The sequence below is a fragment of the Lepisosteus oculatus genome, chromosome 11, assembly GCF_040954835.1.
Source record: "Lepisosteus oculatus isolate fLepOcu1 chromosome 11, fLepOcu1.hap2, whole genome shotgun sequence".
In the NCBI taxonomy this organism is placed as follows: domain Eukaryota; kingdom Metazoa; phylum Chordata; class Actinopteri; order Semionotiformes; family Lepisosteidae; genus Lepisosteus; species Lepisosteus oculatus.
Window position 1 is genome coordinate 28,253,039 of NC_090706.1, and position 27,586 is coordinate 28,280,624.

General features: G+C 47.4%; 1 protein-coding gene across 4 annotated transcripts in view; it reads right to left on the minus strand.

Annotated features, from left to right (window-relative positions):
- ebf1a (EBF transcription factor 1a) overlaps positions 1-27,586 on the minus strand; it is a 193,793-nt gene that overhangs the window by 15,822 nt on the left and 150,385 nt on the right. For all 4 annotated transcript variants that reach the window (XM_006631692.3, XM_006631691.3, XM_015349366.2 and 1 more), the window contains exons 11-14: positions 20,600-20,688; positions 4,528-4,593; positions 3,526-3,703; positions 80-259 (exon numbers count right to left, since the gene is read on the minus strand). In XM_006631692.3, the coding sequence (XP_006631755.1) occupies positions 80-259; positions 3,526-3,703; positions 4,528-4,593; positions 20,600-20,688 (513 nt within the window). The remainder of the gene's footprint in view (positions 1-79; positions 260-3,525; positions 3,704-4,527; positions 4,594-20,599; positions 20,689-27,586) is intronic.

The following is a 27,586-nucleotide window of genomic DNA, read 5'->3' on the forward strand; positions in this document are numbered from 1 at the left end:
CCCAGCCTCCTGTGCCACATGGGTATGTCTCAGCTCAGGACCGTGTGCCTGCGCGCTCCCAGAATGCCCCGTGACTCACTGGCATAGGGCGAGTTGGCGGCGGAGCCGTTGAGGAAGCTGGGGGAGCCGCCGAGATTGGACATGCCGGTGTTGGCGTAGCCGTTCATGCTGGTGGTGACGGAGCTGTAGTTGGTCTGCTGGGGCGTGGTACTGGGCACGTAACCGTGGGGCGACACACTGCTCGTGTTCCGGCTGAAGCCTGCAGAGGACAGAGAGGGGATAGATAGGTTCAGAGCACTGCTCGAAACCAGTCGTATTTGTGTTTCTCTCTCTTTCGTCACCCATCAGAGCACGAGCCCGTAATGCGGCTGCCATGAGCATCTGAAGAACACATACTGAAAGTCGCAGAGTGCACCTTCGGTGTGTAAATCCTAGTGCATGAAGTCTGAGCCAATGTGTGAGAGGCAAGATGGAGTCTCTTGACTGAAATACATTTCCCACAAAGCTTTGCGGGTCAGATATAATCCACATCTTTCTGGGAAATGTAGTTCTTTCCCCCAGAAAGCCGTGGGAAATGTAGTTGATATAAGAGTATCTCTCAAACAATGGAAATACGCACACAGTGGTTCAGATTAGGATCGGCACAGTTGATGGGTGAATAATGATCTGAATCAGGGAACGCTCCGCTGGCCGAATTTACAGATACTCTACTTAGGTCTATCACTGTCACTGTGATTTAAATGTGCTCCTGTCAAATGGGTAAACTAGGAAAGGTCAGGGCTGGAGGGGAATTCAGATTAAGACAACAGCCTGGCATCAATACACTGTCATTTGTGTTTCAACAGAAGACAAGAACCACACTCCGTCTCTAAGTTCTCCATAAACAAACATTTCTATTGTGTAACTCAGGAGAGGGTACAATTATGCAGCTCTGGTTTCTCGTCAGCCCTGTTAAATTATTCATTTTCAGTTTCGTGGTAGTTTTAGACAGCTAAAATTGTAGCACTCGGTCCAAAAAAAATAATGTGTCCTTGAACATGCAGTGACAATGTCTTTTACAATAGTTGATCTAATCAGATGACTACTACCCTTGTGTGTCACAGAAGGACATTCAATCACAACTGGCCACTAATCCCAATTGATACATTTGATTGCATTTTATTTTTGCTACTCAGTTAAACTTAAAGAACAAGTCAGGAGTGAATAAGCGCTCATTATCACTGCACCTAGCTGGAAGTGGAAACACAGAACTCTACTCCCTGGCTGAGCTTTTCAATCATCTGTGTCTGGCCCTGCAGGAGGTTTAGCAGACCTGAAAGTTGAAGATGAAGCAATAAAGAATCAAGAACACATAGTGAATGAAAGGAATCAGGCCGAGAACACACTCACTTATTACAGGCAAAGGCGCAGATATTACCAGCAGACCCATGGAGCGGTTTTCCATAACTTCTAATATCAATGCACATCCAGGGTACAGAAAGTAGGAGCCAGGTGTTTGCGCAGGCGTTGGAATACATAATAGACAATTTTTCTGTCCGACCCCCCACCCAGCTGAGTTCCTATAACGGCTAGGAGACAATCCGAAGTGCTCATCCTGTATTAAGGTGGACGGCTTGGTAAGGGGCTCATCTCGGGTGGCTCTCTCTGAGCTGGGGATGTGAAGGATTAATTGAACGCCGTCTTAAAAGCACCAGGTGAGAGACTGTGCACCGTCTCGCTGCCCGGCTTCGCAAATGAGGCGGGGGGGGTGGAAGAGACAAAAATAATAATGAAGAAAGCCCACGTTGAAGCCTTGCAAGATGAAAGGACCACTGTGTGTGCTACAAAGCTCTTGAGCTGTCAAACAGTGGGAAATAGCACTGTGCCAATTCGCCATATGCTGTTTTGAGATGAGAAATCAGAAAAGTAGTAAAACAATTATTCAAATGCTTTAAACACTATTGCTCTTCCAGACTGCTTTCTCACAATTTAAAGGGGACAGCACCCCTGTGTTAAGTAGTGAAGATCTTCATGTTTCCGACATATGGCAGGGAAGAAGAAAGACCTGGAACACTGGGATGTATATATGAGCATCAAACGTTGACGGCTGTTGAGTCTCCCAGAATGCTATGCTTCAGGAGGTCCTCCTGGTGGCTACAGACACTCCAGTTATTTCTGCTTCACTCAGCTTTCAGTTTTTTTTTACTATCACTACAGCTGACTTAATATAAATCATTCATTCTAGAAGTGGGACAGATACTGTAGTAAAACAGGCAGGCCCGGTATAGGCTGACAGGCATCGAAGAGACAAGATCCTGTTGAAATCCTCCCTTCCTCTCTTACGTCTCTTGAGTTCACTCCTCATGGCAGAATCCCGAATCAGTTCTTAAACAATTCATGAACTGCCTTGCTTTTACCTCTGTGATGTGATCTTGGAAGCAGTGTGGAAGGGCTCAGTTTAACAAACACTGCAAACACATTTAAATAAACACCACTGTGATTCTTTTGGATTCGGCAGCTGCCTGGGTTTGTCCGGAGCTCCATTATTACTACTATTATTACTAGAGGTTCATCTGGATTCCAAAAAAAAGGAGGAGGGAAATGCTATAAAAGCGAAGCAGTTGTTATTATTGCTTTAAATAGCAGGAGCCGCAGAGAGGGAGCAGGGTCTTACCAAACATATTGAGCAAAAGATCTCGGAGAGGAAAAAATAAAACAGACAAATAGATCTTTTTCTCTCTGTGTTAATATATGTAAAAAACAAAAGTCTTCATGTGTTCCCAGGAATCATAAAGTGTAACTGTCAAAATGTATTTGTCCTTGATGTTTTATAAGCTGGAGTCAAGACCGTCAAAGAATCAGTTGCAGTTCTATCTTTGTTTTGTTTTTTTTTTGTTTTTTTGGGGGGCCACCAAAAGATTCAAGAGCTGATTTTCTGGTGTGGGCAGACTTGCAAGTCATTAACAAACACTGTACAGATTACAGATGTGTGAGCCTGGTAAAATAACAACACCGAAGAATTTGGTGAGTCAGCTGTAGAAACACCAGTCAACCCCTGGATGTGGGAGGGGAGAGGTGGCCAGCAGAGATGGGCTTGACAAAATATTTGAGGGGGGGGGTCACCTGGGGGCACTTGTATGCTCTCCCTGCTTTTAAACGTTTTTCTCCTCCTCATTGTATCAGCTTGTTTTCTGCAGGGGTGGGGTAGGAGGTGATCCTTCTCCTATCTATTCGGCTCTCCTGGTGTGGGGGGGGGGGTCTTGGGCTGGCTTATTCTTCTTTTTCTGGAGGTGGGGGGGGATAGGAGGAAATCTGAGAGGCCCACATATTTTGTGGGGAGACACCTACCACCTTGGGGAGACTGGGGTGCATGTGGCGGGGTTCCCAGTGTGCATCCTGTTCCAGGGCACAGCAGTGTTTAAATCGACTGCGCCAGGGCAGCGCAATCTGACGACTGCAGATTCGGCAACCCGCTGGGGCTCTGAGGCCTGGGCAGTCCAAGAGTTCCGGCTGCACGTGATTCCCCCAAGGTGGCGTCACACTTACCCTGGTTGGCGGCCTGCGAGGACTCGGACACGTTGACGGCGAGCTGTCCGGTGAAGGAGTTGACGCCCATCATGCCGGCGTGGACAGACGTGTTGCCCAGGCCGGGCAGCTGGTTGTGGTTCCGGGGCACGTTGTACAAGGCCTCTGCGATGTCTGCTGCCCGCTTCAAGATGATCTCCTGTAGCGAGACAGGGCGGTACAGACCAGTCGCGCCAGCTGCTGGCCCCGGAGGGCCATGGGCCTGACAGAAACGCCAGATTCGCTGGGGTAATAAGTTCTGGGAGGAATGAACACCAGGGGGCCCTGTGGCCCTTGGGGGCCAGGGGTGAGGAACACCAGCCCTGAGGAGTTCCAGACAGCCCTGTGACCTGACAAAGCGCCTGGACTTTCACACTTTCACACTGACATGTTGGGCAGCTCATGTTAAGAATACTGCTTAATGACTCCATGTACTGGAGATGAAAGAGTGAGGTGTCAGCAAGTGCTGCTCTCTGGTTCCCACCGGTCAGCTCGCTGCCCCTTTGCCAGTGTTTTCCCTGGCAATGTCCGACAGCTGTAGGACCTATACCTGCTACCTTCACTGCAACAACCAGGAAACTGGGAGCACAGATCCCCCCAACAGAACACTGAACACTCTGGCGCAAGATAACGAAAAGAAGAAGAGTTTTCTGTGTGGTGAGTGCTTCACAGATAATGCTAGTGACGGTTATTTCTGTTTGTACATACATATTATTTCCACTCACACGTGCACCCTTCCTTAAAACAAAAGGAGAAAGATATCACTGCAGAGGAAATTGTGGTAAAACACTGCAGATGGAAGCGGACAGAGCTGAGCTCGATCTGCTTTTAAAGCTTAAATTATTCATGGGTTCCGCATCTCTCGGCCATTATTGGCCCAGAAAAGACTTGCAGTCACTCTCAATAATGATCCACCGCTGAGAACTGGTTTGGCTGAGTTTCTCCTCTTATTCGCCCCCTGACAGGGGAGTGTCGCAGGCTCACCTGATTGTTGTGGGGCATGCCGTACAGCGCCTCAACCAGATCTGCGGCTCTTTTCAGAATCACTTCCTGGAGGCAGAAGGCAGAGACAGAGAACTCTATGAGGGAGGTTCGTTCTGTGACAGAAGCCCATTCTAATCTCATCGGTTCAGCTCCCAGAAACGGATGGGGCTCTTAGAAAAGCACATCGATTCAATTTCTTTGAAAGTTTACTCCCTGACCTTTCCAACTTCAAGAAGACTTCAAAGCAAAAAAACAAAACAAAACGGCGTGCGCATCTTTTGAATTTCTTTGAACGGCACAGATGAAGACAGGAATCCAAATTCATTTTTTTTTAACAAGAAGTCTTTTTTTTCTGCTGCAGCAAATGAACTGATCCTGATTTCAATGTGCCAAAAACCTTTGCATTACATTGAAAGTGAAAGTTAAAGAGTATCATACATTGCGCTGTTTGCAGAATTATCCCCCACAAGTAGTGTTTTCAGAAGTAGTGACATGAATTTGTACAATTACATTTTTTGGCTAATGACAATAAGCACAGCCATTAGCTGCAAGACATTGTTTTGAGGCCAGCACAGTAATGACAATATGAAGAGACTATAATAAACTGAAATGCCCAAAGTGAAATGAGTACAAGAACAATTTTGCTTTCACATTCTTTTTCTCATTTACGAGGAAATAAAAGGGGGACTATTCAAGCAATAAAAACATTAAAAGTAACTTCACTAAAGTACTAACACTTTGCCATACTCTACAAGCTAATTGTTGTACAAGAGGGAACATAGCTGTTATCTTCAATTTTCACCTGGTTCCAAGTGGGAAAATAAGAACATAATTGCATTCATTTGGCTGTCATAACTTCTTCGGAAATACCTTTTTAATAACATATTTTTGACTGGCAAGCTTTTAGTTTTTAGTTTTCCAATGCATGTTATAGATCCCTGTGTCTGAATATAAGACAATGTCAGAGAAAACATCCACCTATCCGTTATCGGAAAGTCTGCAGCCTGTCTGTAAGTCGCAGGGCAGGACTATACCTGCACACACAACCCGACAATCTCCAGGTCACCTATCCAGCATGTCTTTCGAAGGTAAGAGGTAAATGGAGCACCAGCAGAGAACCCACACAAACAAGAGAACATGCAAACTCCACACAGCTGGGTGGTAGCAATGCTACACCACTGAGCTGTACCAATAATAATTCAGATTGTGCATTTATCCTATAGATATCTCTAGATAGGTACAGAAGATTTTTTTGGCTAATTACTATAGGACCTTGTTGAAAGTAACAAAGGTATATCTACAATCTATCAACAGGATTGCAGCATTAACATTTATCTTTTATTGTTTAATATGGTACTGGAGCAATAAAAGCGGATGCCTTCAGGGCATTGAAAAGGCAACAGCCAGACATTCACACACTGTACTTTTTTCTTTAATCATTCCCCTGACTACAGTTATTTGTTTCTCCATTATGGCCGTACAGCAACTCGTACAATGTACTCCCAGTCTCTCTCAAGGATTGAGCAAGCCAGCGCAGCCCTGCTTGATCGTGGTGTGAGATAGTCCAAGTGACGGCAGGTCTAGGATGATTGGAACAGCATGCAGTTTAAATAATACATGAGACTCCTCAGCTAGCACCCTGCACTTCCCCGGCACTTTCCTTTTCAGTGTTCTGGAAAGGCATGTGTATATATAGATATATCAGTGCTATATACAGTACGAATGGGTGCTTTATGCACACATGCAATCATGTAATGCTTAACTGCAATAGAAATCAATTGTTGCATGCACCACCTAAAACGCCCCATTCTGCATTTCAAAAAGTTAATTTTAGAGGCCCTTCCAGTGCTACAGTCCCACATATGAATCACTTGCTGGTTTTTCAGGGCTGGTGCACGAAATTAAGCAGAATTAGCAACCATTCCACCCCACGAGGCAGACGTTTTTTGCACAAGGACATATGCATGTGCCTTTTAAGCAAGGGGGGCTGGTAAAGGAGAGTGAGAATCAGGAGACACAGAGCACACAGGATTATTCATTCACTTTTTTCCTTCTCTGTTTCTTTTTTGCAACCAGACATCCTGAACCTATAAAGCCCTTTTTAAAAGTTAATGTGCTGGGTCCGGGAAATGTGCTCGCAGTGCGACAACCAGAAAATTGCTCTCACCTCCTTGTTGTAACCCTCGCTGTGAACAAGCCCTGAAGCATGCGTGTGCGTTCAGCAGCGAACATATTGCCTTTCAATCAGCCCTGAGACCCACTGAACACACAGACAGAACATGACGAGGAGGTCAGAAAACCAATAAAGATTTTAGTGCGCTGTCCAAGGTGCTAAATTCACTCAATAATGGGAATGCTGCCACTATGTTAACCTCTCATTACTTGCGTTTTTTTTTTTCCGAGGTGGAGAAATCAAGCATTCGAAATAGTACCAACTTCATTTAACCTAAAGTGTGCGCTCGTGGTGAGGCGCGGGGTTCGGAGAGAGTAAGTGGTTTTTCTGTATGGATGAGTGGCTCCCCTGCCTTCCTGGGATCTACATTTCCTGAGTGTGTCTTCTCCGGAAGGCCCCCCATCAGAGACAAATTACCGGGAAGAGCCCATGTTTCACAGATACATTAGCCCCCAGCCTGAGCCCTAGAACTAACAAGCGTGACTTTCTCTCCTCTTTCTATACAGGACTTGTCCTATATTTGACAAAACCTGCTTGCTGCTATAAATCAGATTCAAATTTGTCAGAGGCTGGTTACATTGACACACCTCACCTAGCGATCCCTGACACTCCTGACTAATAATATCAATATTAGCAGTAACTGCCTTTACCTCCGTTTAAGCAGTTTCCTCCTGTTCTCACTGTGGGGCTGACAGATTCTAACTGTGAAGCAGAACTCAGACACGCACAGGGAGGGCCTCTGTAAAAGATCTTTGGCAGAGGAAATCCAGCAAAACTCAAGCCCAAAGAAGCCACACATTTTCTGGGCAGTGGCTTTTGTAATTCAGGTAGGAAATGACACACTGCTGCAACACAGGCACGCAATTACATCAGAATTACATAGTAACAACCAACACATTCTTGCCTTCTAATCGCATAACCTAATAAATACGCAATGTCAAGGCCTGTTCAACAGGAAATACAATTTTAATTAAATAAGAATAAGGAGTTGTCCAGAAATTACAACATAACCCCATAGTTAATCACGCCTGCAATACAAATTTGAGCCAGATGCCTTATTGTCAGCAATAATTGAGTTTTTTTTTTTGCCAACAATTTCTCATTAATACAAACTATTTTTCCTATCGTTAGCTTTCACTCAGGGATTCAAAATACTGGCTAATCACATTTGTTTTAAACGTATTAAACGGTCTTTCAAGGGGCCACACTGATTATCTTCTGAATCAACAAAGGTGAGGGTGGGGGGTGGGGATACTGACGATAATGCTGACAACTGATGGATGTTTCACATGACAGCAGAGGCACAGGGTTCAGACAAACACCCCCAGCTTACAGTCACCATGATACATTTCTGAATGTGTCAAGCCAACCAAAGGCAAATCACACCTTCATCATTTTCTAAGCGTGGCTACACTGTTCAGGACAGACTGCACTAGATGGGTAAGGCCTTAGTATATTGTGCCAGCTCTCTAGAGCATTCAGACTCCTGCATTTTCTCTGAAGGGTCTGGCAGTCTCCACTGTACAACACGCTCCAGTCTTTTCAGGCTTGGCTATTACTATGTGAATTATGAGAGCCGGTAATATGATATATATTCATTAGGGAAGGAGATGCTGAGAAAATATAATGTTTAGGTCACATCTGGATGAAAAGGCAACAAGCGAGGCACATTTACAAGGAAGCCAGGCTAGTAAAAACATGACAAATTTATCTCCGTGCTTGTTCATTTGCAATTTTATCATCTCCTAATGTTCTATTAGAGCCGTAATACAAGAGGGGTCAGAATCATTCATCTTACGGGAAGACAAAAATGATGATGTCATACTTCCTGCGCTGCCACCCTGACCCTTGGACTCCATCTATCGCCTGCTCTGATTTCATTAGCGCGGATAGTGCTGCCTCCGCACAAGTCGGCTCTCCGGACTGGCCGGTGCGCGCCTGCGTGCGCGGAGATCTCGGGGGCTACGCTCCCGTCAGAGTCGCTGAGCTAAACCGTTTCTCAGAAGGGTGTGCGCGTCGGATTCGGACATGTTTTCAGAACATCCGCTGCCTGACGGTATTTTCAGGGTTCCAGACGTGCGCCGGCTCTTTGATCCGAAAGTTGCAGTTTTTCGTCACGCCCTCCCCCCTCACAAACTGTGCTTTTCTTGGATGGGATCTTAGGGCTGGGTAGAGGAAACTTGCTGGTGTGTTAAATGGGCAAAGCTGTTTATATGTAATGGTAGCATAATCTGCCTTCATCGGTAACCCTTTGCAAGCGGTAGTTCATGTTTAATTCATGGCGAACAGGGGAAGTCATATGAATAGCCCACAAGTACATCGTGACTTCAGATTCATTTCCCGTTAACTCCAGAGGAAACGATGCATTACTTCAAATGTAATTATATTACAAACACAGACACACTGTGAAGCTTTTTCCCTTTATCATCTATGCAGGTTCACTGGAGGGAGATTACAAAAACAGTACTTTGCATTCTATAGGCTCCTTCTAGGTTTTTTTATGCAAAAATGCTTTCAGGGAAAACATTTTTTTTACCATTTTTTTTTGTAGGCCTGTGCCCTTGGACACCAATTTCTTTTAGTTCTTGATTTGTTTCATGACAAACAGGATCTCCCCTAATTCAGAGATTTAGAAAACAGACCTCATAGGGGGCTTGTAGTTTCACTGCGCTTGCAGACAAATCCGTGCCACAAAAGCAAAAGAAAAAACAGCCGACTGCAACTTTTTCAGTTGGACATTTTGGTTATGTAGTGTGAGGCAATCAGACACTATCAAAGGAGGTACTTTGTATGCGTGACAATGAAGCTCTGTTTTCTGCATGTGCAGAGTCAAATCCATTATTAAGATTTTAAAAGCCAACGCTGACGTCACAGGCCTACTGCTCTGCTTACTCATCGTGCGTAGGCGAAGCGTGAAGCACTAAAAAGGCACAGATCACTCTTGATCCTGCGTCCCAGGCCAGGTGTCAGAGACACGTGTGATGTGACATCATTTAGAACCCCTAACGAGAGCGATACCAAGCAAACACTGACGGGTCTTGGAAGATGACGTGATTTTACCTTTCCAGTAATGAGTAACATCCTGGAACGGAGAAGATGCTGGCTAACCTGATGGGCGTGCACTCTGCTCTCTCTCTAACAGAATTTCTGGGACTCCATCCAGAGAGCTCAACCCCCCCGATGCTCTATGTGTGGTCTGGCCAGTCAGAGGGCATCCCTGGCCAGTGATGGTGGAGGGGTCATAGTAAACTCTCTTGCCTGGGATGGGTTGCAAAAGCCCAGCTGCTGAGTTGTCACCTTCTACCCTGATTACCAGGGTAGAAGGTGACAACCTTACCTGATTACCATTACCCAGGTGGGGCTGCATGTTGTCACAAAAGGGTTCGTTCAGGACCCTATGCAGACGACACGATCCGGGTTAGAGTGGGGGAAAACACGGGGGAAAAGTACGCAGGAGTCGGGAATGAAGACGAGGCGTGTCCATGGTGCGTAGGTGTTCGGGGGAGGTGTGGCCGAGGCAAACAATCCAGGAAAAAGTCCAAGGGGGAATCCAAGAGGAGGCAAAAGTCCAAAACCGGAGCGGTCCATCCGAGATGAACTGCATAAAAACAGGAACCGGGTCGGAACCAGCACGGGAACGGGAACAGGAACTAAAACCTTAACGGGACCAGGCGCTTCCAGGTCCCGGACTCGCCTGGTACGGAAACCAATGCAGAGCCCGGAACAGAGTAGGCGTCTGGCTTTTAAGGGGAACTGAAAAGGGGGCTGGAACAGGGAGCAGGTGAGAGAGATGAGTAAAGAACAAGGAAGGGCTGGAGCGTCCTCAAGAGGAGGGGTTTACGAACGTGACACACGTCACTTGGGGGCTGAAGTGGGTCCCCTTCTGTGTGTGAAGCTCTTCAGGATCAAATCAAATGAAAAGTGCAGAGCTATATGAAGCAAGGGCTTCTTATTCTCATTATTATTAGCAGTACTAGTCCCGTCCATCAGGAGATAAAGGCCAAACTTCAAACAATTAGCCCCAATCACATTTTGCATGGCAACAGAAAATTTCTGCCATCTATTTATTCATTTCATAAGAGAGAGGAGACAAGCGCAAGTTAGGTAGGCTTACATTTAAAACCGAATCTCTTTTTCTGTCGTTGTAGTATTTATACACATATGAGTTTGAGGAGGTAGCTGCGTCAGCATGCGGGAGGCTACAAGGGAACAGGGAACGGTTTATTCCAAGCTGAAAGGAAATGAAACGTTTTGGGCTGTGCGGCCTTCTTCAGGTGTGTCCGCAGTTCTTGCCATCCCTTCCCCCGAAGAACTGCGGACACACCTGAAGAGCTGCAGACACACCTGAAGGCGTCTCCACAGCCAAAACCTTGTCCCTTCCTTTCCTCTCAGCTTGGAATAAACTGTTACCTGTTCCTATATGTCACGGCGCAGCAGCCCAGATGAAAGCTGGACCCTATGCAGTAACTGATACAACCTGAAGCACAGGTTTCCCGAGAGCCAGGTGTACTCGACCGATACGGAGTATTCGAAGTCGTAGCCATAGCAAGCGCAGGTCGATAAGCCGGAGGTCCAGGAAACAGACGGCACACAGGAGAAAACAGGAAGGTTAGGAGCTCCAGTGGGATACCCAATACTGGGCACTGAGAGGATGGGAAAGAGCCCTTAAGTGTGCTGTTGCAGTGGTGACCCGACTGGATGATTAACTAACGAGCCTGCGTTTGTGGGAATTAGAGGAGTTTTGTGCCTGATTACCCCTGGCCGTGACACTAGACACGTGCATTTTGTACGCCCCAGAAGGAATCAGGAGCTCTCGAACGCCGCGGTTAGCTGGAGCAGAGCTCGCCGCGCTCACATGTCTGGGGCTCGCCTGCGGTCTGCCCTGACCCAGGTGACGCCGTTGCCAGTCGGCGCTACAGCAGGCAGCCCTGAGCGCGGGGCGCAGATGAGCACGCCGGGCGCCAGGCCGCGGCCAGGTTAGAGACGGCGGCGGCTGAGATCCCCGGGCAGCAGCTGGTCCCCAGGGGGGCCTGGCGAAGGGCAGGGAGGGAGGGCGGGCTGGGCAGAGAGGCCTGTTGGCAGGGCGCGCTGGCACTGCGAGAGAGAGAGAGCTGAACCGCGCGCACACAGCCCCCGGCTGCCTCTTAAAGGAACAGCTCACCTCGACACGCGCCCATTTCCCGTGCCAATCTACCGAAGGAGCTGGAGGCACCGATTTCGCTTCTCTCTGACTGGTGCATCGCTGTTAAGGATGTGAAGGCTTCCGGTGTGATGGGAGATGAACTGAGATGTTGCAGTGAGGTGATAAGTGTAATTCTAGGGAATATCACCTAAAAAACAAATAATCGGCACACCTGAGGAACCCCACGTTAGAAACAATGACGTGTATTGCCGGTGATCTCAGGGAACGAAATGGTGGTTTTTCTGTCAAACGTGTTTGAAAGCTAAAAAGGCATAACTATCACCACCCTTCAAAAACTGACAACCGCATGAAGGACAAGATAAGAAACTAGGTTTTGCACAGACCACTGACAAGATCAGTAAATTAATCAGGATGGCATTTCGGTGGGATCAAGTATTGGGCATTAAACCTTTTCTTTAAAACAAATGAAGGATTTGGGAGACACTTCAATTCCCCTGTCCAATTAATTTCGCTTGTTCAAAACCCAAGGTTTGTATGGGGCAGGAACAGGGTGCCAGTCTGAGTCCCTGTGAGTGGGTGTTGGTGTGAGTTTGCACGTGATGGGCCAGTCACGGGCGTCTCGCCAGGCGGTAGGGCGCCTTGACCTTTCTGGGGAGTGGGTCTCCAGTCAGGTGGCCCCCCATGGCGAGGAAGGGATCGCATTCCGTGGGGGGTCCCACCCCTGAACCACAGCCTGCTTATCAGGGAGGCCTCTCATGACTGAACACACAGCCCCGCACCCCCCCAACCGACAGGCTGCCGATCATAACAATCAGTCAGCCTGCTCTTTCACTAATGTCCTCTCGCTGCATAATTCATAAATCATCCCACTGACTCAAAGGTTATTCTGTGCAAGTCAATATCGCCAAGCCCGCGTTTCTCTCGGCAGACACTAGGTGGGTGGGGGTGGCGTGGTGTATGTGTGTGTGTATGGGGGGGGGGTAGGAGGATTTGATTGAACAAACGGCACAAACTGCGAGTCCCTGCGTGTGGCATTCTATCAGAAAGTTTTACCCTGGTTCCCAAACAAAAAGAAAACATTGAAAAAAAAACAACCTCCCAGGCCTTGTGTAATACATTCATCTTACTTGACCGTATTGGATTCCTCCTATTGAGCTGTTGTGTAAGAGCCTGAGAGGAATTTAACACTTTCTGTCTGAGATCCTGTCAATTCTCTCCTGACCACTGTGAAAAAACAACCGGCCATCACATTTAAGAGATTTAAGAGTGGTCTAGCTGAATACAGGGGCAGAGCAAAATCACCAGGTCTCCCAGTCAGTGAAATGAATATTAAATAATATCAAAACAGGAATACACTTCTTGAATAGAGTAGCTAAATAGCACAAGATTATACTGAATGAATACTAGAGACTAAGAAGAGTCCATGTGCCATCTGTATATAAAGCAGGAGCACTCAGCCCTGGTCCTGATGGGTCTTTAGGTCTCGACTAGGTCACAGAAGGAGCTAACACTCTGGTAAGGGCTTGAGGAGAGCTGGAGAAACCAGCTGAGTTGTAGCTTGGATACTGAACTGGTGACCACTGGCCCATATTAGAAGCTGTCTCTTCTGCTTCTTTCACTTAAGGAACAGTTCCTCAGTAATAAAACAGCCCTCTTTGTAGGAGACGTTTACATCACTTTCTGCTGCTCTCTCCCCGGATTAAAAGACACAAAACGACTGTGTTAACTTTACCGGATCTTCTTTCCATGTTGAAAGAATCTTTACGCCGATCTAAAAACTGCTCCGAGACCTTTCACTTCTGCAACGTTGCCCATTTCCCATCAAAACCAGGCTCTTGTGACTTCTCTCCCCCGGGAGTTCCCTCTGTTTACCCTGGGCCCACGGATGTAGAGCTCTTGATCATCGTTGTGTGTGTGCATGTGTGTGTGTGTGTGTGGCTCAGGTGGGTGTCAAATGGTACAGAAAATGTGGACAAAATTATGAAGAAATGAAGCAGGCAAAAATAATAACTGCCGCAGCGAGGAAAACAGGCCCCCAGATTGTCCGTGTTGAACGGTAGCCAAGCATATCAAGCTAAGCCATTCACTGGCTGTCCTGTGAGTGTTCACTGAACAATTAAAGGTTCTGCTCAGAAATAATCTGTTCACATATCCAGGCCTGTATATCAGCTAGATCATATGTGTGTCAGGCTAGATATATATAAAATGCCTATACTGCTGAAAGCATGGAGTTGAGACCCTGCTTTTAGCACTGCTTTCTGTTTTTAGAAACAGCTCCTGTACCTATCTTCTTGGTAGAAGTATAACAATGCTGGTGATTAAAGGAATGGTAAAGGGCAGACTTAGCCTTCTTGTACACTACTTCTCTAAAGCAGAGCTAAAAAGCTGCAGCTTCCGGAGTTTTGTTCGCCCTTCCCTGACAAGCCTTCAAGAGCCAGCCTGCAGCCATCTCTCACCTGTCTGTGATTGACTCCAGCAGTAGAAAGAAGTGCCCTCAACAAACTGTTATTACCTCAATAAAAAGGAAAATCAATAGCCCGGGAATGAGCAGCCAGGCTGGCCATGAGATGCTGTTAATATCACCAAGGATCGGTGCACAGGGCTGGGAGGGGGAGAAAGGAGAGGCTTAAAGCCATCTGCTGACAGACCTGAACGCCGCTGACAAGAGGAGGCTTAATTGATGCATATTGTTTGTTCTACTGAGCGGAAAAAAGATGATCAGTCTGTGTTCGGAGGGGCCCTGCTGATTTTTTTTCCCCCTTCCTTTCCTCTTTCCCCCCCACAGTGACTCAATTACTGTTCCGTAAGCAATAATAAAGTCCAAGGAGCAGAGGGTTCGATCGGCTGACCTGAGAGAAGGCGGATTTGGACAGCTGACTTTACCATGATGGATCACCCGGCTCGCTCTCTCGACAAAGGGTGCCAAGTTACTTCCCGCTGGGAGGAGGCAAGTCAGAAACACAGACCCCACTTTTAACCCCTTGAGGGCGGCGCTCAGCGATCTTCAAAATAAAAATGGCGGATTCTAGCCTCCACCTTAGCCGGATGAACTCAAAAGAGTGGGCGGTACTGTTCTAAACAAAAAACGAACAAACAGACAGATCTCTGTGGTTTTTTCACGTTCTGTAGGTCCCTCAGCTCACGCACGGGCTACACAGGGAAAAGTCTCCTGGGACAGAGCCGCGCTGTATTTTTAGACTTTATTTTCATCCGTTCCAGATCCAATGCCATCGACGGCGCTCGCTCTTCTGAGAGATCAGAAGCTGGGCTACAGTTTGCCAGGTGTCACAGTGGCAAGGATAGATCGCACAAACCCGGAGACACACAACCCCCATCCTGCAGCCTCGAGCACACACACACACACACAACCACGTTTCCACTGGGACTGCGTCTGTAATGAGCCTCTGAAACACCTGGAAGACTCAAACTCCCTGTAGAAACGGAAGGCTGTTGAAGAGTTTTTTTTTTGTCTTGTTTTCAGCTTGCAGTTGTTTCAAGTTGTTCACGCAGTTGGACACTTTATTTACTGTTTGGAGCAGTGGGGCTGCTGACAGTTGGTTGCATCTCGTTTCTATCCCCGGGGGATGGGGCCTGTTTTTCAGTGTTCAGGTTTGAACACTGAACATTTCTTTGTTTCTTAACGTCCAGCAGGCGTTTCAGAGAGTCCGGGAAGAGTTCAATGTACCACAATCAGCGCCAAAGACGTACCCACACAATTTGATCAATAATAGCAAAACGCACTTTACAGCAGGAGAAATGATTCACCTATCTGGTGTCTTGGCAGGAGGTGTCCAGGTAGGAGCCATGTCAATGGAACAGAAAAAAACTGTAAAGTTTGGAAGCTGTGCTGTTCGGTGGCACATTAACTGGGGAGAGAATCTTTCTAGAATCCCATTAAGGCTCTAGAGTCTTGGAAGATCTTGGAAAGTTCTAGAGTCTTGGAAGATCCTTGTTTCTTTGTTAAAGGTGGGAGGTCCTCAACCACCCACAGAGCCCACTTGAGGGTATACTCCATGGGGACTGCATGGTGCCATAACACGCAATGGTGGAAAATACAAGAATGACACTTTGTGAGCACATTTAAGACAGATCAAACACAGAGGAGCTCTTAGCGTGGCGAACGGAGGTTTCAGGATTGGTCTTCTCTTTGCCAGCTGCTTCGGGGCAGGGGCTGGTTACCGCAGAAACAGACGTAAATAGAAGTTAAAACTCCGCACAGAAAATCAGGGAATGAGTCAGCTGCCTCACGGAACACTGTTAGTCATCTGTTCCGGGAAAGCATTGTTCTCATTGTCTTCTCTGACATCACCGCTGCTGGTCAAGAGAGGAGCAGGGTTCTGCAGCTTCTCCACACATCTCCGGGCCTGCAGTCCTGCCCAGAGCCGAGTGTCCTGCAGTCCTGGTCATTGGACTGAGTGTCCTGCAGTCCTGCCCAGAGCCGAGTGTCCTGCAGTCCTGGTCAGTGGACTGAGTGTCCTGCAGTCCTGCCCAGAGCCGAGTGTCCTGCAGTCCTGGTCAGTGGACTGAGTGTCCTGCAGTCCTGCCCAGAGCCGAGTGTCCTGCAGTCCTGTCCACAGCTGAGTGTCCTGCAGTCCTGCCCAGAGCCGAGTGTCCTGCAGTCCTGGTCAGTGGACTGAGTGTCCTGCAGTCCTCCCCAGAGCTGAGTGTCCTGCAGTCCTGCCCAGAGCTGAGTGTCCTGCAGTCCTGGTCAGTGGACTGAGTGTCCTGCAGTCCTGTCAGTGGGCTGAGTGTCCTGCAGTCCTGGTCAGTGGGCTGAGTGTCCTGCAATCCTGCCCAGGGCTGAGTGTCCTGCAGTCCTGGTCAGTGGACTGAGTGTCCTGCAGTCCTGGTCAGTGGACTGAGTGTCCTGCAGTCCTGGTCAGAGGGCTGAGTGTCCTGAGGTACTGCCCGGGGCTGAGCTAAATAAAGCAGCTCAGTGTTGGTGAGACACTGCAGTAGATGAAGGACTCCCTTCCTGCAAGGGCTTTGGTTGTTTTCGCAGTCTTTCCTTGCCAAGGAGAGCTTGCCCTCTGTGTTGCAATACTAATAACTGCCCTGCTCCCCTGCCACAGCCCGCTGTCCCCTTGTTATTCGCATTCCGCAGCATGAGGCTAATGTGAACTAATGAACCGAAACAGCATCACTTGCCCTCCGCCTGCCGCCAGTGGAACTCCGCGCAGCTCTGAAAGGCCCGGCACAGCTCCAGACACAACCTGTGGCCGTGGACTGGCCCGGCAGTCCCCACCTCCTCTCCTGCACAGCGCCAGAGGGACACCACTGGGCAACCACATCCAATTCCGTTTCCATTTCACAGAACGCCTTGCTTCTTTTGTCTCCTGAATCCTGTACTAAACCTTGCGCAACAAAAACGCCAGGAGTCTGGGCCTTGGTGGTGCCTGGCAGACATTTTGCCCTAGAATCTTGGTTCATGACTGGGCGCAGCTCTGTATCCACACATATAAGTGTACAGGCCCAAAAGAAAAGGCGTGAAGTTTTCATCTAAGTACCCGAATGCCTTTTCACTTTCATTTGTCACCTCTGCCTGTGTGAGCAGGGTGACGTCCATTGTGCAGCCCTGCGCCGCTCTGGGGCCGGCGGGCATCGTGCTGGACCCCGGCCCTCCAGGGGAGGGGCCCTGGAGGGGTGGGGCGGAGGGGTTGCCATAACGACGGCCCTCGGACCGATTCCCCCTGCCGTTGCGTGCCCGAGCAGCCGGCCCGTCTGGCGTGGGGCTGACGGTGGGTCTTGCTGCGCAGGACCCCAGATGGAGGTCGGGGAGCGCTGCGCTACCGGAGAGCCATATGGCCGAGGCAGAGCGAGAGAGAGAGGGAGAGAGAGAGAGGAACCAGAGTGGGGAGAGGAAGAAGAGCTCGCTCGCTCTCTCTGGCACAACCCTGCCCCCGAGAACCAGAAGCCCAGCCGCTTGTTAGGGGAAAAAAAAAAAAAGCTTCCCCTTGGCAACAGCTTTCCATGAAATTAAAATAATCCACATCCTAACAATACTGGCGGCAGCGTTTTTTCGGAAGCCCTGTTTTGCCTTAAGAACTAATGAAAAAAAAACAACAGAGATCTAAAACAAAAACCAGCAAAGTAACTACACGCAGTATTTAGCTGGCTCTATCAGTTTCCGTAATCCTCTCGATTAACTCTACAGGCCATTGACTTAATGCAGCATTGCCCTGCGCAAGTAATATTACTTTACAACTGCCAGACTCACAATGCGGCCTTCTGTAAGAAAACCCCTGCAAGCACTGTCTACACGGAGAGACAGGAGCGCAGACGCGCTGCTTTGGCTGCGTTTAAGTATCTACACCACCCTCTTTCTGTGTTTGTGCACTTTTGTAAGTTTCAGAACTCCTAAGTGCCGGCGTGTTTGTTTTAAAAGAGCAGTCTTTCTGGAACGGGAGGAAAACGGAGGGACAGAATATCAGACGACAAAAAACGGGCAGCCCGCTTGTCGACTTCAATTGTGGAATTATTTTTGGCTCCCTGACAGCCACTACTTCAAACCCCTCTTCCTCACGGGATGCGGTGGCTGCCCACACGAAGGGGCCGAGGTGCCTGCGAGGTGTCAGGCCTGTTTCCTTTCTTCAGTGGCTCGTGGCGGGAGCTGAGGCCTTCGCGAGCTCTATTCACTGCTATCGATTAGCTCGTGTCTGAGGGTCCCATCAAAGCACTCTGAGCCCCTCAGAAACACAACACAAAGGGAAAAACCAGCCCCGCAATAACAATGAGGGGGAAAAGAAAGATGAAACCAGCTGGCTCTCTTCTGATACAGTGGTCAGTTCCTCTCTTCTTCTTCTGAGGTCCCTAGAAGGTCTGAGTGCTTCAGAATGTTCTCTAGATAAGTCTCCGAGCTGCGGCTCATGCAACAATACAATTTTAACCGTTTCGGAACTAGCCTGACTGCACAGTATGTAGCCTGAAACGTTCTACGTCCAGTCCTTAAGTTGCAACAACAGAAGTTTGAACTTTTCCAAACTTGTAAACTATTATTCAGCATAAAACGTGAACTCTGTCCTGTCCCTCATTGGAAATCACAGAAGTTTGGCCTGTTCTGAACCTGTAAAACAGTATTTAGATTAAAACACGAACCCAAATCTTTTTACATCCAACGTCAAGTCTAACAACTGATTGCAAAGTCGGCGTATTTCCCCTCTTAGTGATTGGCGGAGCCGGATCTCTTATGGCTCCAGCCATGATTGCTCCCGGAAAGGGACACAGCTCGTTATTTTGAAAACACATGTACAGCGTGCAGCCCCATGTGCGGCTCTTTGTCTGGCTAGGTTAATAACAGATAAAAAGAAGATGCCCGAGGTGTTGCGCGGTCACATGTTAAAGGTCGGCCGTGCTGCAGTCTAATTGAGGCGCCCCATTAGGAATGAATACCAATGTCTCAGTCAGTCAGAGGGGGTGGGGAGCAGCGAAAGTGGAAGGTCAGGTAGGACTGAGAGGGCTGAGAAATCGCGCCGCAGTGGCCGTAATTACTCTTTTTAGTCTATTAAGTGTTGTTGTTCCATCAAGGCTCAAGGGTATAGGACATGGAGAACATGATAAACTAATGTGTATTTATTACTCCCAAAGGATCAATTTACGCCGCCGTTTTCTGCTCAAGGAGCACAACACATACGCACACATACTGATAAGAAACGAAAAGACAGTGGATTACTTTTCTGTAGCTGACTCTCTAGCTCCTCCACAAGGAAGAGGGCTCTGCTTATTGTCTCCCGCACAAAGGAACAAGACTGCCGCCCTGACGTCCCAGCCACACCCAGCACTAGCTCTGGAACTCTGCAGCCTGCCAGATTCGGGTTCCAGAACTGCGCCGCGACGTCTCTGGGCACTCCCGATGCTGAGCAACGCGGCACTGCTGGCGTAACGACACTGTGATATTTTAAGCTTCTGTTTCACCTTTCCACATCAAGGACCCAGCTTTCATACTATTAAGCCGAACAGTGTGCGCCGCGCACCACTGCTGCCCTTAATTAAGTCCTTCATAACGATGCAATTCTCAGCGATAGCTCTTTCGGAAAGAGAAACACACACGCCCGCGCGCGCGCACGCAGGCACCTGCGCTCCCCACACAAAAACCACACGCGCAGACTGTAGCACACCAATCATTTGCCACACGCAGGGAGAGACACACGGCGACATGCACTTCTGCACCGGCACGTTACGTTTATTATTATTGGTAATAATGATTAATTATGCAACTGATGTCTTCCCCACCGAGTTCTGGGAAATTGAGCTCAAATAAATAGCAACACTCTAGGTTAGGGGTTGCAAATTCCACGTAGAATGTCTTTCTAACCACAACAGAGCCTAAACAGAGTGCTAATGACCCTAGCAGTTACTGATCCCTACTTACAATGATGTTTAAACCAGGTTACAAATCTCAGGTTGTTTTCAGATCTTAGTGTTTTTTTTCCCAACGATAAAAGGGATGTCAATGAAAGGAAAGCCTTTAAGAGCAGGGACAAGCTGTGAACAGATGAGGCCCTGTCTGCAGCGCTCAGTCAGGGCCGTTGCATTGTGGAACCTGCACAGCGCCTTCCCAGAGGCTCAGGGCACACACCGCTCACAGTTACAGCCCTAACGCTGCTGGCAGGGCGGAAGGAGGGGGACCCCAGAGCGAGAGGTCAGGAGATCCGAGGTCCCGGCCCTCTCCCGTCCGCTCCCTCGCCTAGCCAGGTGGGGGCGCTGTGGGGCACAGCAGACAAGCCGCCAGGGGCCGGAAGATGAGAAATGGGACTGACCTTTGGTAAACGCTCCGGGTCGCCGGGATGTCTGGGGATGACCTTCTGTAACCGCTGGAAACCGTAGTCGATGGTGGGCTCGTTCAGGGCTGCAGGGACACCAGACATGGGCTCACGGTTACAAAATACTTCAAGGCAACAAAACGTCACTGCTGCTGGGGGTGGGCATCGTAATTAGGAACCTCGACAGATCACTGGCATCGACGTTTTCCGTCACTTGTCTTTTAAAACTACGCCACTGAACATTTTCTGGAATGTAACCAGTGTGTGCGTTGAACTGGAGAAATGAAATGTGTGTGCAGGCTGCCAACGTCTACAGAACGGGTCTCTGCTCTCTTGCCTAAGTTGTCCTTAAGTCCTGACCCAGGCCAGACAGCACAATATTTTGGTATCTCAGGATGAGGAGGAGTGGACATGGAGGTTTCCTAACGGGAGTATCCCAGTCTGTGTATTCCTGTGCACTCCAAATCCAGACAATCAGGTCAAGCTGTGTGTGTTTTTTTCAACGCCACTGTTTCTAAATGCCACACAAACAGAAACAATTTTGTTTGGTTTCTTAAGCACACGGGACTAAATTACGAGCCAAGGCGCTGTTTTATAATGCTGTTAAAATAGTGTAATTGCCAGAAGTAGAAAGTATTTGTAATGGAATTTTTTTTTTAAGAAGGTGATGCAGTCTGTACTCTTCCTATGACTGAAAATACAAATGCAAACTTTTGAAGCAGGGATACATTTAAATACATGATCATGCTAATGGAAGTCATTTCATATTCCTATGAAAGTAGATTGCCCTTATTTATAAAAGTAAGAGTAAAATGCAGGTATGATAATCTAGGGATTTGAAAGGACATTTACTTTTAAATTTAGTGCAGCAATTACTCCAATAAACCCTTTATCTTGTCAAATTCCAAATCTAAAAGGCTGTCAGTCATTCATGAAATTGAAATCATGTTTATAACTGCAGAGTGACAGCGGCATACTTTTAATGGGAGATAAGAAGGGAAGAAGTGGCCAAGGATCCATTTACCAAGACACATTGTTTTAAAGACTTCGAACAGAGCACTACTGCCTTGCTTAAAAGGCAAATGAAACTGAAGGAAAGTAGTTGTAATGTTTTTTTATCAAGTACAACTACCACATTGTCAGGAGCTTCAGTGATTTCTGAGCACAAATGTTCTCATTTTAATCTCTAAGATGTTATCTTTTACCCCGTACCTACAGGAATATTAATCAGATCTGTGCCATCTTGTATTATTATCTGCATCCATAATACGTGAGAAACAAAAAAGTGTATTTTCTATACCACATAAATATATATGCTGCGTTCCCCAAATCAGGTTCTTCCCAAATTATTCTCTGTATTACGACTGTTCCTTTCCAGCACATGCATTTCAGGAGCGCTCTAAAGCAAACCTTTTTTTTTTTAAATAAATAAATCTCCTTTACAGCTCTCTGTGGTCAGAAAGATTAATAGCTTCATTTGCTGAATTAACCTTAGTGAATCTGGCTCGGGGAGAACAAGTCACATATTTAAGAAGGTCAAGAGTAGCAATTGATTACAGTTTTGCAGATGTTTTGCCGGTGGTGTGCAGATACAGTAACTAAAGGCAGAGTAGAAAAAAAACGCCTTGAAAAGCAAACTTTACACACAGACGGGTTCATGCAAAACAGTCACTGAGGGTTGGGACTTGAGGTGTACTCGGCATTCATGCAACCTGCTTTGGTAAGTTTTCTCATGTTTGGTGGAAAAACACTTATCGGGCACTCAAGGCACATTTCCTGTAGTCTGATGAATGACTGATAGCTTTGGGCAGAGCACAAAGATTTAGAATATTACCAAGAAAATTGGGGGGGCACAGCAGTGCAGGGGTTAGCTTTGCAGGTTCGATTCTGGACCTGGGCTGCTGGCGTGCTATCTGTGTAGTATCTGCTATGTACTCCCCATGTTCGCCTTTATTTCCTCCCAAGGTCCAAAGACATGGTGGTCAGTTAACTGGCTTCTAGGAAGACTGGCCCTGGTGTGAGTGTGTGCATGTCTGTGTGTGCCCTGAGACAGACTGGCGTCCAGCCCAGGGTATAACCCACTTCGCGCCCGTTGCTTGCTGGGATAGGCTCCAGCTCCCCCATGACCCCAAACTGGAGGAAGCGGTCAGAACACGGATGGACGGAGACGTATTTTAAAAAGACGTGTGCTGCCAAACACTCTTTTCCTCTGTTGGGCTCTTCTAACGGTGGAGGTCCTTTGTTACAGAGCCTGCAGCTTTCTGACACTGAAAAAAAGCTACCCTTGTTTTACACAGATTTCTGTATCTGTGTTTCTCTGTGGTGTTATTCTGTCGCTCCCTTTGGGCACGGATGACAAAGCTTTTCCGGCATTGCTCCAGCCTTCCCTGACTAACATACTTTAATGGAATCGGTGTCGAGGTCACTGAGGGCACGCTTTGCAAGGTGTGCACAAACAGCCCGGGAGAAGTTTCCTGTCTCAGCTCCGAGCTGAGGGGTCACTTTCCCCGAACGCCGTGTCCCAATTAAGTCTCTCAGCTCCTGTTATGTAATTAGTCCAACACGCCTCGTTATCGCCGCGCAGCCATAACAAGCACAATGCATCGTCAGGACCTCCTCCTCGCACGAGGATAAATGTTGCATTCATTTCATTCACGTGCACGTGCAGAGAGTGCGAGAAATTGAAATCATTCCGATCCGCTTTCCAGCACAACTAAAAATGGCCAAATTGACCCCCCCCCTTAACAAAAATCAACTGGATTTAGTTTTTATTAAAGAGCACTGTCCCTTTTTAATGTTACGGGGCCTGCTTAAGTTGAAAAACATCAACAAAAAAACATTTAAACTAGTTAAAACACTGTGGATCCTCTAGTCAAATTCAGATCTTTATACAGTACTAAGGAATCACAGGTGTGTTACACTCAGAATTCTACGTGTCAAATCTAGAAAAAGTGCTCATTTTTGTTGGTCATTTCTATTTTATTTAAAAAAGGAACCAGCTAGCATCACAGGCTTTAAAGCAATTCCTACAACACCAAAGCTCTATGATCATTTTCACTCACACTGCATGCAAACACTATTATTATCTGGTAGCAATAAAAGCAAAGCAAATCACACACAGAGAAGCCTCCTGTCCCCCCCCCTCTCTCTCTCTCTCTTCCTTGCTCTCACACTCTGCAAGTACATCTTTAATTTAACATAATGAATCCCTTTTGTGCCAACAAAGCTTCAATTGTTAATCAAAAGATTGTCTGATGTGACTGTGAGAGGAATTTGTTTCCTCAAGTCTCACAGCCAAGTGCAGCTGAATGATCGACACTTAATATAAGCAATTAAAAGAACTTGTTTAAATATCATATGGAACTCGTAGCTCCGGGGTGTTGTACAGCAAGCGCGATTGAGGGGATGGCGTCCGACAGCCACAGAAGTAATTGAATTAGGCACGTCTTAACATTATTATTTAAAGAAAAATAAATAAACTGTAGATTTGGGTGTCAGCACGGAGACACCGGGGAGAGTAGAGGAATGGCAGTAATATTAATCTCCTCGCTCTTTCCTCGCTCACTCTCCTCTTGGTGGGCTAAGACTCGGCTGTTCTCTGCGTAGGGCTTTATTAAATGAAGGTACCGTGTCAGACAATGCACGCTGTTTTTCTGCAAATGACATAGGTGAACGGTAATTACTGGCAAATCGTTCCACTTGCAACTTCCGTTTCCACTTGCCTGGAAGAAATTCCTACAAGGTTTCGCTGGAGGAACAAAGAAGTCATTAGAACTTTTTTTTTTCCTAGTGTTTGCCTTGGCAGTGCTCCGTTTTTTCCCCTCTAAATAAGACGAGATCTTTCTGTGATCCAGGCGACAGATTATGGAGATTTGTAACGGCTGTACTTGACAATCTTTATTCTGTCCTGTTGTGATTAAAACAGTCTCCCCTGTATTGATGACATCTGTTTCCTTGGCACGTCTTTGGAGGAAAGTATTTTTTTTAGCTCAATTTAACTTGCTTTCAAACATCAAAACACCGGTGCTAATAGCGTGTGTTCACCTACTACGCTACAATTTGCCAGGAGACCATCATTAATTCTCTGCTTATACACCAACAGTACCCGACGTCTGTTCAGCAGAATCCAGTCAGGCAAGGCAGAAAAACTATTCAATAATAAAAACAATACAGTTTCCACTAGTGACGAAGAGAGCTGCTTTGTCCACTTGTAGTTACCAGAATTCTTTAACAAGGGTGACAAAATATCCCTGGCTGTAAGCACTAAAAAGATACGTAGTGTTTGTTTGGTCACAAGTCAACACCACCTAGGTGAACATACTTCAACTCAAGACTATAGATAATGATCACAAAGAATGCTTGGCTTCAACAATATGGCTGGATAGCTGGTTTCACATTCCCACCACTCTTTGTGTAAAGAAGTGCCTTCTTTTCTCATTTTTAAATGCCCTGCCGAGTAGTTTCCACCAGTGCCCTCTGGTTCGTGTTTCACTGTTGGTTCTGGAGAAGTCGGCAGGGTTCACTTTGTCAGTGTCTCTGAGGATTCTGAATGCAAGAATCAGGTCTCCTCACAGTCTCGTCTAAGACTAAACAGACTCAGGTCCTTCAGCCAGTCAGAGCGGGACATGCCTTTGGGACCAGTAAGTAAAACATTACACAGACTGCGACGTTCTCTCAGCTCGGGCCCTTCATTCTCTTGTTTCTTCTGTCTCCAAGGACTGGAAGTTAAGTGAGAGAAGGGAAAAAAAAACAATTCTCCTCCGAGAGAAAACATGCGTTAAGCGGTTGCGCAATTGTTAATTGTCCTCAGAGAATTTTTGAAGAAATAGACATCTACTTCGTCGGCAATCTGTGTGCGTTTTTTTTTCCTTATTCTTACAGCTTTCCTTCTGCTGCCCTCCAGGGCCCCCGGCCTGGGCCGTATCCTGGAGGCATGAACAGAACTTGCTGTTCAAACGGACATCTGATCGTCTCCCCCCCGCAGACGGGCTCGACTTCAGTAATCTATATGGGCCAATCGGGCCTCAGATGGCACTGTGTGGCGCTGGTGCGTGGCACTCCTGACACAGCTCCACTCAGGAGGTTTGTTCTCCACAGCCCCGAGTCCCCACCCATTTAGTTTTCTTGAACGCCAGAACGGGAGGCTCACAAAAACAGGAGCTCTGCTCAGCCCCTGTCCCTGTATTCACTTGCTAGTAGCTTGAAGGTCCCAGAATCTCACCCAGACGGTTTTGAATGATTCTAGAAGCACAGACTTCAACACACTGGCCTGGCAGCCTGTAGGTCTTTGAGAAAGAAAAGGCTCCTGGTTTTAGTCTGGAACACACATCCTCTTAACTCCCCGTGTCCTGGTAACCTGTATCCCTGGCTCACCGCTGAGCTGGAATTCATCCATTTCAGATGACTTTTAGTGATGCTCTAGGGTATCGAATTCTTGCCCGAATTCACAGCTTCCTTTTGTGCTCAAGACTAAAGGTGTTCAGCTCCTTTAGCCTGTGACAAGAGCAGGATCCAATCTGATTGCTCTTCTTTGACCTCTCCCCAGGTTTGACCCCTGAGGAGGCCAAAAGTGCAAACGCTCCACTACAAACACTGCGCAGTTTGAGCACAGTCTTCCTTTAAGCTGTAAACGTACCGCTACATATCCAAGCACTGCATCTGCTGTCTTCTTGTTTCCCTGCATGGTCCAGATGCAGAAATCGGTCAGCAAGCACAGGCACCTAATTCCTTTTCATGGGATATTCTCCACATAAACATGTCTGTCTTTTGAGGTGGATGAGATAGGATTCCTTTTTAGAATGGGAGATTTTTAACTTTACATCGCCTTTACAAGCATGCACGCACCCTAAACTGATGCACACTGGGGATCAGGAGGGCAAAGACACGTCCAGATTGGCTACCCCCAACAACCCCCCCCCCCCCCCAGCGCTGCAGAGCTCTTTCTGCGTGCCCTGCCACTGCAGTCATGTGTGTCTGTGCTGTGGTTAGCACATTACAACAACAGAGCTGTTGTTCTGCAGTAAGCACCTGTAATAATGACATCAAAAACGGTATAACAGGCAGCTTGATAAATACATGACTCCCAGCCCTCACAGCCCAGCGAGCACTGTGACACCGCACCTATATCATCTCGTTTGTCTGGGAATGAGGCGAGGAGAGGCGGCTGCCAGGAACAGGCAGGCGATAAACTGCATTGATTTAACACATCTTGTTTTCAATCATGCTCGGATTTTCCAAGCAAGCGTTTTTTGCCCGCGCTCCTCGGGCTCGCGGCTTAGTTTCTGTTGAGCCAACTGCGTCTTGGCTGCGAGGTGAAAAGGTTGCATAGTACGCGAGACATGGTTTTCAAGAACACTGCGACGCTTGTAGAGAGGTGTGTATGTGGTGGTGGTGGTGGTGGTTGTTGCGGGGGGGGCAGATACTGTTTTAGACAAATACTGTCAGCTAAGATCACACTCTGCATCTCAACAGCAGAACCGCCTCAAAATATTCCCGGCAGATCGCAAGCACTGCTGTGTCACTTGTGCAAGAAAAGTGCCAGTCTTCACCCAGCATGTGACCCTACTCCTTGGCACTGAGAAAGTCTCGGCTCAGAGCAAGGAGCAAGCACACTTTACACTGTCAGCCTTGATCTCTGCCTGCTAAAGTGTACTTGTTCCAACGGCCTAAATTCTATGTTTTATTTCACCCGTTGATCATTAATTCTCCCGTTCCTTTGTTTTTGATCATTAATTTTCCAGGCACAAAATCTGGTGCCCGTCCAATCTAAATCTCACACCTCGGCGTCCCGTTACTTCTGCAGCCCCGAGCGGCAGCGCAATTAAACCACCGTGACTTATTTAAAGTAAAAATTTCTTTGCGACTGCCATCTCGGAGAACCAGAATGGGAGCAAAAGGCACCGACGCCCCTCCTCGTCCCTCTCTCCCCTCACACTCCACCTCCTCAAAACACGTACATACACACAGAGAGAGAGAGAGAGAGAG